Source organism: Macrobrachium nipponense, chromosome 39 (assembly GCF_015104395.2).
Source record: "Macrobrachium nipponense isolate FS-2020 chromosome 39, ASM1510439v2, whole genome shotgun sequence".
NCBI classification, from domain to species: Eukaryota; Metazoa; Arthropoda; class Malacostraca; order Decapoda; family Palaemonidae; genus Macrobrachium; species Macrobrachium nipponense.
Genome location: NC_061099.1, coordinates 36,679,597 through 36,696,018, shown reverse-complemented (window position 1 = coordinate 36,696,018; position 16,422 = coordinate 36,679,597). Strand labels below are relative to the sequence as shown.

The 16,422-nt window shown below is 39.4% G+C and overlaps 1 protein-coding gene and 1 long non-coding RNA gene across 2 annotated transcripts in view; one reads left to right on the top strand and one right to left on the bottom strand.

Annotated features, from left to right (window-relative positions):
• LOC135210309 (uncharacterized) overlaps positions 1-810 on the bottom strand; it is a 163,616-nt gene extending 162,806 nt beyond the window's left edge. The window contains exon 1 of the long non-coding RNA XR_010313497.1: positions 666-810. This is a non-coding gene — a long non-coding RNA (uncharacterized LOC135210309). The remainder of the gene's footprint in view (positions 1-665) is intronic.
• Positions 811-1,075: 265 nt separating this feature from the next.
• On the top strand, positions 1,076-15,912 carry LOC135210307 (elongation factor 1-alpha-like). Its single transcript, XM_064243191.1, has 3 exons — positions 1,076-1,216; positions 11,277-12,062; positions 14,517-15,912. Exons 2-3 carry the CDS (start codon positions 11,310-11,312, stop codon positions 15,147-15,149), a joined length of 1,386 nt encoding a protein of 461 aa, XP_064099261.1. The 5' UTR covers positions 1,076-1,216; positions 11,277-11,309; the 3' UTR covers positions 15,150-15,912.
• The last annotated feature ends 510 nt before the right edge of the window (positions 15,913-16,422 follow it).

Here is a 16,422-nt window from a genome sequence, read left to right as displayed (position 1 = left end):
TTTATCACAGGAAATGGTTAGTTTATTGACACAAGCTACTCCGTAAACATCGAGATGGCGTCAATCTTCTAAATACTCAAGTTGTAAGTAAAAATGTTGAACGCGTTTTGGTGAGATTTCCACTGCCGTGGGCGCCATTTTCAGTACCCTCTGTTTAAATCTTAAAATTTGGCCTTAATTTCTAACTTTGGAGAAAATACTTACTTCGAAAGGAGAGTAGAGGTCTTTAGCTCCGTTTCTCACCAACAACAAGTCGCGACTGATGCCCATCTCGGGTGTCAGGACGCGTTATAATGTACTTTTTCGGAGGGTGGCTAGCGTTGATTGTAGGTGGCCTGCTGTGATATTTTACCCTACTTTATACTACCTAGCTAGCTAACGGTGCGAAGCATAAAGTGCAACTGACAGCAGTACAAGGGAGGGTGCAAATACGACTTTTCCTTTGAAGGGTTTAATTTTACCTTTATTATGATATTATACACTTCATTTAAGCTAGAATGTCATATTCACAACCTTTGGGACACTGCTAGCCTGTTACCTATTCGGTCGGCCCGTCTCCCCTAGCTATCAATGTCCCTCATGAAACTACGATGATATGGTCAATTTTTCATCTTCAAATACATGTTCATATTGCTAAAAGTGCATGGTGGAAAGGGCGTTCCTACCTGATTTGAAATGAAAACTGTACGAGGCAATTTGTTAAAACAGCTAGCCGTAAACAGACTTCTTATGGGGGCAGCCATGTTTACATTCCGTCTGCTGCGGCTGTTCCCTACCCCGTCCCTCCTCCCCAAAATAATCATTTCCCCTCAAATGAACGCAATCCTGGTTTGTTCGGAGAATTTGACATTTTGTTTCATCTACAACATACCAACCTTATTTACTGTGAACCATATTTATTCTAAGAAATAGATTTTAATCACAATTCAGCTCTGTAGTCATATTTACGATGGGGAGGTTGAGCGTAAGAATTAGAGACTCCCCTCTAACACTCAATTGCAGCATGCTCTGCCCAGCATTGATCCTTTGCCCATTTTAGTGAATGTAAGAATAGCTGCGCTTCTCTCTCATTGGTCAGACGGGGTTCGCCGACCAATAGGAAGAGTACTAGCTATAAATTTGTTCAGTCGCTTGGGGATACTTACTTTAGGGTAGGTGCCCAGTATTCCTTGGTCGAAACCTGTCATCCTTCTCTCTCTGCCAAGCCGGCGTCCAGGTACGACTACCTTGGCCCAGCACACTTAAATAAGCAAAGTGGATATGGGCTAAAGTGTAACAGTGATGTGAAAATTTCTGTGCTACGCGACAGTGAAAGTCAAAAGCCATGTCAACTAGTATTTTGAAAATTATACGCCATTTCGCAGGATGGCTGACTGAGAATGCTTGCGGCGACAAAAATCAATCTCTTTAACCTGAAGTAATATACATAAAGTCAGCGATGTTGTCCACAAATATGCTCAAATCAGATTATGCTTGTCTTATTTCAAACGAATAAAATACTGATTATGGGGTCAGTTTCGCTATTCTAAATTGTCGCTGAATTAAAAAAAAAATTCTTGCCTCGTAGTGATGGATGCTCAATGTGCGATTTTTTAAAATAATCAGTCGAGCCGCATGTATATAGTACTACTGATCATTGGCACTAAGTGAATATTTCCTGTTAACCTAACAAAAAGCAACTTTAAGATTTATATTTGATCAGATCAATATCATTTAATTTTCTTCTTGGTATTTAGCATTCCTAGGTAGTATGCCTCTGGGACTAGACGTAAGAAAAAGAGAATTTTCATATGAATTGTGTTTCGAGAATCAATCTGAATAAATACGAAAGAATGTGCCGCCAATTATTAGTTTCGTGTCTAAATCAGAACAAACGAAAATTCAATCGGTAAATAAGGCCTCCATCTTTGAACAGGGCTTTTGAAGCCTTCACCTTTAAAAAGGAGCGACGGAGGTCACACCGGAACCCAGCCTGGCAGGCGCCTAACATCGCTCTCTTCTTTATCGTAATTTAGTTCCTTTTATTATTATTATTAGCATTTGTCCATACAAAAGACTTCGTCGGTATTTCGCGAGAAGTTCCAAAGGAGCTGTAGTGGTGAGTAGCAGCGCGTGGTGTTGGGGGCTGCCCGTATATTTTTAGCTGGCCGGGCGACAAGGCATGCTCTTACCCTTCAGTGCCAAAAACCCTATGATAGGGCCACCATGCCATAGTCTCATGGTGCTCGTCCGCCATGCCCTTGTCTCATGGTGCTCGTTTCACATCTGCACACATCATTATATCAAACAGCAAGGTCTCTTTAGTTTATTATACAAGGACTTTATTACTCCGTCGTAGCCTATATATAGGCCTATACACGCACGGCAGTATTTTAATACCTCCATTTGCCTTGAAATGGTTGATATTCTGAAGATGACCAGACCACTCTCCACCCACCCCCAATTCATTCTGTTATGGCGTAGTATAGATATTATTGAAATCTATTAATTGCAGTTCATTTCCTGTAATGTTCTACATCTTAATCGAAAACAGTTTTAATTTCCTGTAATCAATTAGAACCGAAATCTGGCTGAGACTATTTCTTTTTAATTTGTTATCCAATTTTATTCTTCTCAGTATTCACTGCTCTGTGATATTTTAAACGCAAAAAAAAAAAAAGAAAAATCAGCCTTCTCGAAAAATACTATACATCATTCGTATCCGGTGTTTCTAAGAAAACTTTGGGTGGCACGCTGTATTTGTAGATCTGTAGTAGAGCTAACTTTCCTCAAATGAAAATAAGAATAAACTTCTAAATGTGAACGACAGGAAAGAGCAACGTGTCTGTAAACGCAAATAGCAGACTGCATTAACATTTCAACAAGTTTGATGTCAATTTTATGTCCGATTTGGGTGAGGATTTGCCGTTGAACAATATACCAGTATTTTCCAACGCTTGTAGTTGGAGTACTTTTAAACGTATAGTTTCAGATTCCTTCGTTCTCTCTCGCTGGGAGATATTTAACAACCAAAGGAATTTAGTAGTGATGTGAAGGTGAAAATTATTAGTAGGAATGAAATGAGAGAGAGAGAGAGAGAGAGAGAGACGAGAGAGAGACGAGAGAGAGCGAGAGAGAGAGAGAGGAGATGAGAGAGAGAGAGAGAGAGAGAGAGAGAGAGAGAGAGAAGAGAGCTCTATAGGTTTTCTGGGATGAAACAGAGATGCAGCGAGTGCTCTCAAATAGTCCCACAGTCTCCCACTTAACCAGCCTTCTTCTTCGGCGCATTTATAGGAAATCGTTGTTTCCCCCGCAAGAAATTCCTGACATGAATTCTGTTCAATAATTCGCGATTCTCTCTCTCTCTCTCTCTCTCTCTCTCTCTCTCTCTCTCTCTCAGTCGATATGGTTTCAATACCAGTGCACAGTTCAGATATTAAATTTGTGGGTATAAGTCTACCGTACCCACTTACGAAACAGCCAAAATGCCGTAGCCCTGCACAGTTAACATTCAAAGAACAGGAGACTAGAATTATGGGATTTTACGAGATAAAAAGAATAGCAAATTTCATATTTAATATATATCTATATATATAATATATATATATATATATATATATTATATTATATATAGATAAATGCGTGTGCGCATGTGTAGGCTCTCAGCCGCCAACCCGACGGCAGTGGTATGTTCGTTAAACTACTGGTTGGCTGGCTGTCTGATCGTCGCAAAACTATGCAGTGTTGGGTCTGGTCAGTAATTAAACGTCCATAGGGTAGGGCGTGGGCAAGCAACTCCGCCCCATGACGTCTTACTGAAAAACAGTGAGGGCAGCACCCGGTACCACCCCCTCTCTGAGGGGCAAAAATAGCCTCAAGCAATGACCCTCATTTTAGTAGAAATTTTGAAAGATGCTGGTCGCCCTAGTTAGGCCTAATGTTCGATGACCACTGTTGCGAGAAGTGTTTTATCTGAATTTAATCTAACTCAGAAAAAGAAAAAAACGTTTTAAAAAAGATTTCACCAACCATTAACAGAACGGATTCTGGCAAGGCGTAAGTTAAAGGATTTTCTGTATTTGCATCGAGACCGCTCTTATAAGAAATTGTTCATACCCACGATGTCCAGAGACAGAAAAGAATTAAATAATAATCTTTGAAGACCGAATACTAAGTAGCTGTTACTTCAATCAGACCGAATCAGTGATGCCATTGGCAAATGCAAATGATATTGCCTTTTTTTACCGCAAAAAAGACGTTAATGATTTAATGAAACTGATCTAAGATAAACTCAGATAAAATGAAATAAATGAAGGTAGTAACTGAACGAACAGGCTAAGCTGTATGACAACAATAACCCAGAAAAAAAATGTACAAAGGTCCCATTAATAGCCACAATCATAACAATGGTCGTGAACGGTGCCAACAAAACCCTAGACTAAAAAAAAAAAATACACTAACGTACTCGTGAATTCCGAGAGGAGATGGAACGGCTCGGTGATAAAGGAAAAACAAACAACATCATTCTCTCTCTCTCTCTCTCTCTCTCTCTCTCTCTCTCTCTCTCTCTCTCTCTCAGATCTCTCCTCTCTTTCGTCTATGCTCTCTCTCTCTCTCTCTCTGCCGACCTGGAACAGCCGTCCCTCTCGAATCCTGAAGGTCATGGGGGAGAAGGTTGCAAGAGTGCGTGCTGGGAGTTACGTCATTGGGCGGAAGAAGAAGAGAAAGAGAGAGAGAGAGATTCCAAAATCAATGATGCTGACCTGGAACGCCTATTTCTGCCTCTCCACCCTCTTTTTATTTTTTTATATCCTATCGCCCGCCGCTCTTTCCTTCCCCTGCTCACATATATAGTTTTCCTTTTCCTTCTCCTTCTCTTTCCGTTTGATTATCACTCTCGTTTTAATGTGGGGTGGGGGTGGGTAGGGGGGAGCTCTTGACAGTGCAGTCATGATCGATTGTGTCGGCTGATGTGTGGCCATTGCTGCTGTTACAGCTCTCCTGTTGCAGATGTTCGTTTCTGTCAACGTTTGCGAACAGTCCTTAGAAGATGGTTTAACGTCCCCCTCATATACTTAGGTCTCAGGTTGACTTACGTGGTTATTATTATTATTATTATTATTATTATTATTATTATTATATTATTATTATTATTATTATTATTATTATTCTTTGTTGTTGTTGTTGTTGTTGTTATTCAGAATAAACGCAGTTTATAGTAGCAATAATCTATATTTTGCTATCGGAAACGATGTCTATTTATAGTGCGTAAGAAGTTGAGATTTAAGACTTTGGAAATAACATTAGTTAATTACACAGGGCTACGATGCTTCTTGCTTGCATCAAATGTTGTCTGCTTCAGAGATCTTTACTTCGGTCGTTGTTGTAACCTTCATGTAATTGATTGTAATAATCGAGTTGCTCGGTGGGACCGCAAATTTTTTACTTGTTAGGTTCTTCTTAAGAAATGAAAAACAGTTCGGTATTGATTTTCGTAGCTTTATTTTTTTTAATTATGTGGGCATTTAAGGCTCCAAAAATTATATATATGAGTGTTTAAGGCTCCAATTTTTATGTTTTGTTGATATACATACGCGCGCACATATACACACACTCACTCACACGCATGCAGGTTGTGGTGGCCGCTTTCAGCACTTAGTCTAGGAGCGCCTCAGTGGCGTGGTTGGTATGGTGTTGGCGTGCCACCTCGGTGGCCACGAGTTCGATTCTCGAGCATTTCCATTGAGGAGTGAGAGATGTGTATTTCTGGTGATAGAAGTTCACTCTCGACGTGGTTCGGAAGTCGCGTAAAGCCGTTGGTCCCGTTGCTGAATAACCACTGGTTCCATGCAACGTAAAAACATCAAACAAACATATTTAGTCTAGATTATACCAATCAAACATTTTGGTAATGTCTGTCAAACACACCTAATATATTGGTGTAATGTTCACATTCTTGTTTACATTAGGATGTTTACGGTTCACCCCTGTATTAATTTTTGCACATGGCATGTAACATGGCAGCTATGGTATTTCGGGGAACATAAAACTCTGCAGGCGAAGGACAGCTCGTATTCTTAGACGCATCGGCGTGTGGACCTCCTGTGAGTTCTAAATGAACCTTAAAGCTTTTCTCCTCCTCCCCCACCAAACGCCTTCTAAAACATTTACATGAAAGAATAAGGAAATATAAAGTTATCCTTTCCTAGATGTTTTGGTCGTTAAAACAACCCAATAAGTTGAAATGGAGGAAATCGTTAATAATAATCTATGTTATCCTAAAGAAAAACATAGACCAGAAAGACTTCCATAAATGTTAATGAGAGAAAACGAAGTTAATAGATACTGCACTCTGTCTACTTTTCTTGGGGATTTTTTAAAAATATTTTCCAGCTTACAGAACTAAATATGAAGGTATTGTTTAGATATAGTGGCATGTTAAGAAATATGCTATATCAACAGCCGTAAATATCAGTAATATTGTAATATGTAGGATAATAGACCATGTTCAGAATATAACTGATTTTATTTAGGCCAAACATCTTAAAGCGCTTATACTGTGTATACGAACCAAAATGAAAACATTCTCAATATGTATTACAAATAACACTTTGCCAACACAAAAATTGACTTTACCGAGAGTCATATTTTGTGGAAATAATCCCTGGCCTGAAACGCAGTTTGCAGCCATCACGTTCTGCTCTCGTGATTTTTACACACCCAAACGTGCGCCTGCGCGCGCGCGCCAGTGTGTGCGTAATTATGCGAATTCCACCAGCAGCGAGTTGTAAACACCTTTCTTCGTCGCGATGCACTGACCAGTAAACTCTACGTTTATTTAACTCAACGTTTCACTATATGATTTTTTCAAATAGACCTAAGTTTTAAAGTGATATTCTTTACCGTGAAGGAATGTGGTTTTTGGTTTAATAATATTTCTTTACTAATGACGCAATAATTCGTCTTAAGAAGAAGAATACTGTAGTACATGGAGTAACGTCGACGGATTCTTGTACAGGACGGGGGGGATCTTTCTGAACTTTATTTAGAAACGACGTTGTTGGCCACTCACCAATAACGAGATTAGCATCCTCAACCATAATGATAATATACTGGGCGTGAAACTGTTAAAAGGGTTAAGACCGAGGCTTATATTTTATATTATTTATATATAAAGTTTTGACGTGAAACCCGTTGAGCGATTGATTTTTCGCTCTGTTCTACGTCTTTCCTCATTTTCCGGACTCTGTTCCGGTAGCAGCTGTTCGTACTAGAAAGGCTCTGTTTCGGTAGCAGCTGTTCGTACTAGAAAGGTTTTCGGTTTTTACTGTAATGATTTTATTATCGAAACTTTGAAATATGTCAAAGGTCCATTCTTTTGCCTGCCACTAGAATTTACCCAACCACGCATACGCATACACACCCACCCACACATGCACACACACGCACACGCGCGCACACACACATACTTGAACACAGCGCCACTCAAGTACCTCGAGGTTCTGCCTTATCACTTGCTTGACAGCAGACACGTGGAGGAGCGATGTGGTTCGTTTAATGTTTTTCTTTGTATTAGAAATACACGATGTCTTTCATTTATGCTCAAGTGGAATATGATGAGAGGAGTGTCGAGTTAGAAGAGAGCTTTGCGGTCGTAATAAAAGCAAGAGTAACCGTTACTAATGTACTGAGGAAATATGAGTGCGTCGTCCTCAGAGTAAGAGCTTTGGGAGCCGTTACAGAGGAAACGCTCCTTTCTGGTCAGTAAGAGTTGTATGTCTGGATAAATTGAACGAAACCGTTTTGAATTGTTTGCTTAAAGGTTGAGATCTGAAGGGGAGTGGTGGAATTACATCGAAAGAATTGTTTCTTTATAATCAGGAGAGAGGGAGGGATATGTATATATTTTAAATAGTCTTTATAAGAACCACAAGACCGTTGTGCAGTACTGTATTTGACCTCCTGTCTTTAACTCCTTTCCACGAAGTATTTCAAAGTCATTTTCAGTTTGTCCAATACTGTTACGTCTATTTTCATTTTACCCAGACGTTTATAGTCTCATATGATTCCAGTCGTACTACTGCAGGCGTTTCGTGTGCTCTGTTTCTCTATCAGTAGGTACCGTAACTTTTGTTTTCCTTTCTCACTTTGTTCGTTTATTGTATGTGAGCGTTTCCTCGTTTTGAATAGCAATAATAATAATAATAATAATAATAATAATAATAATAATAATAATAATAATAATAATAATAATAATAATAAGGATTGTATCTGGGGACATGAGGATGGAGTTTGGAATAGAAAAATGCGCCTTAGTCAACATACAAAAAGGCAAAGTAACGAGAACTGAAGAGATAAAGCTACCAGATGGGAGCAACATCAAACACATAGATGAGACAGGATACAAATACCTGGGAATAATGGAAGGAGGGGATATAAAACACAAAGAGATGAAGGACACGATCAGGAAAGAATATATGCAGAGACTCAAGGCGATACTCAAGTCAAAACTCAACGGCGGAAATATGATAAAAGCTATAAACACATGGGCAGTGCCAGTAATCAGATACAGTGCAGGAATAGTGGAATGGACGAAGGCAGAACTCCGCACCATAGATCAGAAAACCAGGAACATATGACAATACACAAAGCACTACACCCAAGAGCAAATACGGACAGACTATACATAACACGAAAGGAAGGAGGGAGAAGACTTCTAAGTATAGAAGACTGCGTCAACATCGAGAACAGAGCACTGGGGCAATATCTGAAAACCAGTGAAGACGAGTGGCTAAAGAGTGTATGGGAAGAAGGACTAATAAAAGTAGACAAAGACCCAGAAATATACAGAGACAGGAGAATGACAGACAGAACAGAGGACTGGCACAACAAACCAATGCACGGACAATACATGAGACAGACTAAAGAACTAGCCAGCGATGACACATGGCAATGGCTACAGAGGGGAGAGCTAAAGAAGGAAACTGAAGGAATGATAACAGCGGCACAAGATCAGGCCCTAAGAACCAGATATGTTCAAAGAACGATAGACGGAAATAACATCTCTCCCATATGTAGGAAGTGCAATACGAAAAATGAAACCATAAACCACATAGCAAGCGAATGCCCGACACTTGCACAGAACCAGTACAAAAAGAGGCATGATTCAGTGGCAAAAGCCCTCCACTGGAGCCTGTGCAAGAAACATCAGCTACCTTGCAGTAATAAGTGGTACGAGCACCAACAAGAAACATCAGCTACCTTGCAGTAATAAGTGGTACGAGCACCAACCTGAGGGAGTGATAGAAAATGATCAGGCAAAGATCCTCTGGGACTATGGTATCAGAACGGATAGGGTGATACGTGCAAATAGACCAGACGTGACGTTGATTGACAAAGTCAAGAAGAAAGTATCACTCATTGATGTCGCAATACCATGGGACACCAGAGTCGAAGAGAAAGAGAGGGAAAAATGGATAAGTATCAAGATCTGAAAATAGAAATAAGAAGGATATGGGATATGCCAGTGGAAATCGTACCCATAATCATAGGAGCACTAGGCACGATCCCAAGATCCCTGAAAAGGAATCTAGAAAAACTAGAGGCTGAAGTAGCTCCAGGGCTCATGCAGAAGAGTGTGATCCTAGAAACGGCGCACATAGTAAGAAAAGTGATGGACTCCTAAGGAGGCAGGATGTAACCCGGAACCCCACACTATAAATACCACCCAGTCGAATTGGAGGACTGTGATAGAGCAAAAAAAAAAAAAATAATAATAAATAATAATAATAATAATAACATCGTCTGTAGCGAAACTCGAAAAGCAGGACTTGGATGGTAAACTGAATAAATATGATTAATTTCGACAATACTTTTGTTTGTTCGTTTGTTTGTTTGGTGTTTTTACGTTGCTCGGGACCAGTGGTTATTCAGCAACGAGACCAACGGCTTTAATTTCATAATCTTATTTTCGGGTTTTCCCTTTTGAGTTTTAGTGTATGTATCCACTTACACAAAAAAATAAAAACATACCCTACGCAAAATTGATCTCCTCTGCCAGAGGAGCTTTCATGCAAGAAATATTAGACATGAAAATAATTTAAAAGTTTTATAGTTATTTTGTGTCATTCAAAAGATAATTCAATAGTTTTAGCCACACGATCGACGATCACTCACAGTATGGTGTCTTCAAAATCAAGCATACAAACACACACACGAGCGTGCGTGTGGGTTATGGTTATAGGTCGAGTCAATGCCTTTGCAACGGCGCCTCTTTGTCGTATGAGGTCATTTTATTTGTTAATCTCTCATTCTTTTGTGTGTGGAAACGAAAAATATTTTTAGAAATAGAAGAAGAAGTAGAGCTATATTACCAATAAAATATCTCTCTCTCAGACAATGCTGAGATACGGAGAAACTTTCCATGTTCTGGAAGGAAACAAGGTTTAAGCATAGGCCTACTACTTTTGGAAAGGCACGTTCTTCTATAGGCAATCAGCGTCGCATCTTACATCACAGTTTATGCAATCAAAAGAAGCAATAAACACATAACAATACAATCAATAACTCATACATAGCTGGCATGAAAGTGACTCTCACGATGTTGGGTAGAAATTTCTTTTGCTTTAGTTACCGTGATACCTACGGTGACACTCGTGTTGGTTAGAAAAAGGAAAACCCAGAAGATATTACGCATAGGTACACTGTCTTAGAGTAAATTTAACAAAATTTATACCAGAAGATCTTTAATTGAATTTTGATACTGGTAGAGGTTAACGTTTCCTACTGTATAAAAGTCCAGAACATTATTCCGAGAAACTTTACGTATGGGGTAAGATGTTTTTATAAGTCAGTCATTTGTTTTTCATGTCTCAAACGCTGATTGCTAGGCATTTCTCCAATCTTGGTAGATATTTAAAATGTTGCGCAGAAAATTAACAATGACACAATAACAAGCATGTAATGAGACTAACTTTCGCTGTTACGTTTATATCTAAATAAGACCGGTTATTATTTACAAACTCGAACGCATTCCATAAAGGATGAACTTTGAAACCATTGCAAGATGGCGTACCGGTGCCTTACCGAAGTTAACCGATACAAACGTAATATACAACAACAAAAAGATAGAATATCAAGATAGATTATTTTGTTAGAAATGAAACCGTAACTTGTTTAAGTAGCTATAAAATGAAACCGTAACTCTTTTTTTAGTAGTTATAATAAGTTTTTCATGATAATTCTTTACACTAACTCCTGATGGTAGTAGATACTAAAGTGTAACTTTTCTTTCGCAGTGTTGAAAGCTTTCGGTGAACCAAGCACCAGCCATGGGAAAGGAGAAGGTTCACATTAACATCGTGGTTGTCGGCCACGTCGACTCCGGCAAATCCACCACCACCGGCCATCTCATCTACAAATGCGGTGGCATCGACAAGAGAACCATCGAGAAGTTCGAGAAGGAATCCAGCGAGATGGGCAAGGGCTCCTTCAAGTATGCCTGGGTATTGGACAAGCTCAAGGCCGAGCGTGAACGTGGTATCACCATTGACATTGCTCTCTGGAAGTTCGAGACCACCAGATTCTACGTGACCATCATTGATGCCCCAGGCCATCGCGATTTCATCAAGAACATGATTACCGGAACGTCTCAGGCTGACTGCGCCGTGTTGATCGTAGCTGCTGGTACCGGCGAGTTCGAAGCTGGTATCTCCAAGAACGGCCAGACCCGCGAGCACGTACTCTTGTGCTTCACCCTGGGTGTCAAGCAGCTCATTGTAGCCGTCAACAAGATGGACAGCACTGAACCCAAGTTTTCCGAGGCCCGCTTCGAGGAAATCCACAAAGAGGTTTCCGCTTACATTAAGAAGGTCGGTTACAACCCAGCAACTGTCCCCATTCTGCCAATCTCCGGTTTCAACGGAGACAACATGTTGGAGAGGTCTGACAACATGGCATGGTGGAAGAAGAGGAAGATCGACCGCAAGTCTGGCTCCTATGAATACGAAACCTTGTTCGATGCCCTGGACAACATCGAGCCTCCCAGCAGACCTGTTGACAAGCCTCTACGTCTGCCTCTCCAGGTGAGATGAATGAGCCTCTCCTTACCCCAACTCTCTCTCTCTCTCTCTCTAATGATCTTGGTTTACTTCTATTTTGCTTAACACTGGATTGATATAATCTCGATCTCCCAACAAAATACCCCAACACACACACCCTTCCTCTCTCTCTCTCTCTCTCTGGTGATCTTGGTCTACTTCTATTTTGCTCAAAACTGGATTGACATCTCTGTTTCCCAACGAAATGTCCCAATGGCACAGTCTTCGAAAAGAACACACTGGATTAAACACAAACGCAGTAATTAACTACGTGTACTAAAGATAGGCTTTTGTAAACAATGGGACTCACTTCACCTCTCATCTACCATCATTCATTATACGTACCGAGACAGGTAGCTGCTCTTGCTTTCTTCCACCATCCATATTAACATTGATTACTCCATCTTCCTGATTTTCTTACCTTTTCAGCCTTATTCCTGCTCGCATTTACTTTCAACTTTCGTCAGTTTCTGTAGCTTCTACTCACTCTCATCCAACAGTTCTGCATCATCTGCAAACACCTTCAAACTCCTTCGAATCTCCTTACCTTATCCAGTCACATATTTCCCCTCTCTCACTTCTTGCATCACTCCATTCATGTATAGCCATACAGACAAATGCACCCTTATAAGGTGCACCTTTACGCCAGAACACAAGACAAAGTATAAAAGACTAATCTCCCTTATGAGTAAATCAAACTGTGTGGGAAGAGTACGTAACTGTTCAGTCGTATTACGCTTTGCTTCCATCACGAATACTTTTAATGTCTATCAATGATATATATATATATATTAGATATATATATATAATATATATAATATATATATTTTCTATATTATATATTATATATTTATATATATATATATATATATTATATATATAATTAAGAGAGATGAGCGAGAGAGAGAGAGAGAGAGAGAGAGAGAAAGTTAAATAAATTTACTGCACTTACCGAATCATCTATACCACCTACTTACTACAGGAAATCTGCGAATAACAGATGCATGTCTGTAAAATCCAGTTGATGTCCATACATAAGTTATATGTTTATCAATTGTGCAACTAGGTAAGAAAGATAAAAGCTTCGTTTAAGTTATGATTGGCACCAGACATGAAGTAAATGAGCGTTCACTATCCAAAGTTGTAGGCCTTAAAATGTGAAACAATAGTACTATAGTAGATTCACATCACCCGTGCATCTAATGTCTAGGCCAGTCCCTTACGACACTTCTGATTGGCTGTTGATAAGCCACTCACAGGGCTGGAAACTCTTAGTTTCTCTCGAGAGTTCACATAGGCAGGATGTATGTTCCAACGCTCTTTCAAAAGTTTCCCTCGGGAGAGGTGGAACATACATCCTGCCTATGTGAACTCCCGAGAGACAGAGTTTCCAGCCCTGTGATTGGCTTATCAACAGCCAATCAGGAATGTCGTAAGGGACTGGTCTAGACATCAGATGCACTGGTGATGTGAATCTACTACTACCTATAGTTTTCTGTATTTCTTGTAGGGATAAAGGAGGATTATTCAGTATGAGTGAATTGATCAGGAGCGATTGATTTTGCAGTAACTCTGTGGTGTTGTCTGCTCGTCATCCACACTTATCAAAAAATGCACGCCTTCATCCGTAACATCGTAGTACTATCATTTCATCCGTGACATCGTACTATCAACCATGTTTATGACCTGTATCTTCCATCTTTTTCTATCTTTTATTTTTCATTTTTTAATTACTACAAACTACAGTGCAGATCTCATTCTTTAGTTAAGTTTTAGCGGCAGAGAAAATTGTAGTATAGTATATTTCGCCTTAAAACCAGAGCATAGCTCTGTAACATAACTATTTCAATTTCCTCGAGTTATATTTTTCACGACGTTCATTCTCTCTCACTCTCATATCTGCAGTATATATCTGTCTACTTGTTAGTTTAGTTTTATTTCAGTATATCAACGAAGATAAGTGATATTACCTTAGTCTATGTGAATATCTCCTTTTTCATGTTTTCAAAGGATATGACAGCATTTTCTTACTTCAGCGTTCCTGTTAATCAAGAGGAACAGCGTGAACGTTAATAGTTATAATTTTGGGGTCTATTATATTGTTGATATTTGATTAAATGGTAACTCGTTTAAAGACGGCTGGTTTTACTTTGTATTATTATTATTATTATTATTATTATTATTATTATTATTATTATTATTATTATTATTATTATTATTATTAGCATTATTATAGCAATAATATATGACTTCAGTTACCTGTTTATTCTATATGCTAAAACTGTGAAAGTCTGTTCTTAGTTTCGTGTACAGATAGCTGCTTCATCTGGGTATATTAAAGCTTAGACACCTCGCTTGGTAAGAGTAATAACATTTGCCAATCAATGCTTGTTACGTAATTAATTATTACGTAATTAATTAGTTTTTTCCACCTTGCAGGATGTGTACAAGATTGGTGGCATTGGAACAGTGCCTGTGGGTCGCGTTGAGACTGGCATCCTTAAGCCTGGTATGGTTGTCACTTTTGCCCCAACCGGCCTGACCACTGAGGTCAAGTCCGTTGAGATGCACCACGAAGCTCTGACTGAGGCTGTACCAGGTGACAACGTCGGCTTCAACGTCAAGAACGTCTCCGTCAAGGATCTGAAACGTGGCTTCGTCGCCTCCGACTCGAAGAACGACCCAGCCAAGGCTGTCCAGGACTTCACCGCTCAGGTGATCGTGCTCAACCACCCTGGCCAGATCCAGGCTGGCTATTCCCCCGTGCTCGACTGCCACACAGCTCACATCGCTTGCAAGTTCGCTGAACTTCTGACCAAGATCGACAGACGTACTGGCAAGGAGCTCGAAGCGAGTCCCAAGGCTGTGAAGTCAGGCGACTCCTGCATCGTCAAGATGGTCCCCAGCAAGCCCATGTGCGTCGAGACCTTCCAGCAGTACCCGCCCTTGGGACGCTTCGCCGTTCGCGACATGAAGCAAACGGTTGCTGTTGGTGTCATCAAAGAGGTGTCGAAGAAGGAGGCCGCTGGTAAGACCACGAAAGCCGCTGAGAAGGCATTGAAGAAGAAGTAACTATCTGAGAGTGATCCCCTGGCCTCGGCCAAGTCAGGGGCACGTGTTACCATGAGCGGGCTGCTTGGTTCCAAAACCACACGAATATGTCACAGAAAAGTTGTCAGGAGGAAAAATGCCTGAAGGGGTAGGGCGTTTCTTATCACTTTCTTTTCTGCACCTTGTGGCATGTTACCCATCACCACCTGAGGAAAATATCATATAATAATATAATATAATATTATCAAAGAAAAGACCAAAGCTTTCATTAAACGTTCAATAGTACTACGTCCTCTTTACTTTCCTTTCATCAGAAACTGAAGAACTAATCTACGCAAAATGGTATACCATCCAGGTCATTAAAAGAAAGTCTTAGCAAACACCTTTATAAGAATAATAATAATAATAATAATAATAAATATATTTAGATGTGCATGATGACGATAACATGGAAACAAACATAAAATAATATCTAGAGGAACAGTTTCTTTTCGGGTTTTGATAAGTGCAGCAATATAAAATCATTCTCATAGTCTACTAGTGTTGAACTATTCGTTTTTATGTTGCAGAATTATTTCAAGACTATTTCAAGGATTTTATATTTTTATTTTATTACTTTAGATATTAATGCATACTGTATATCATGATGAAACTTTTATTACCTTAATTTTAAAAAGTTAACACACATTGAAAGGCAAGTCATAAATTTAGCAATAATCATTTAAGAATTAGACCCAGGAATCATTGTAATGTATTAATATCAAATAAAGAACTGTGTAACAGATATGTGGCTGAGCTTTTAATTGAACATCTTTATATTAGTGACGAACACCAAACCCCACTCATCTTCTTTGTACTCATTCTGTCAGCTTGAAACCATTTCAACGTGGAATCACTGCTTATTTCAAATTTGCCCAAAATCTCCATTCATTCAAATAAACAACGAAGAAGTCTAAATTCAGTTAAAGTTACTTTTTAAAAGTGCTCGACTGTGTAAGTATGGTGACAGCAGTGAAACAGAGACTTTAATTTGTCAATATAATTTAAATTATTCAAAAGAATTTTCCTTGTTACCAAAGTTTACATTATGCAAGACAGAAGAGCATTTGCTAGTCCTTCGGACACTTCATGTAATACCCCTAAGATAGATGTAAGATATAACATCCACAACATTTCTCAGTGAGTAAAGTGGATGGTATCTAGTTGGGCCAGCATTCTTGAAAAATCAAGTACTTTTTCAGGTACATTACATGCTTAATAGGCTGTGTTGCATAACTAATCGTGCAGCGCACCA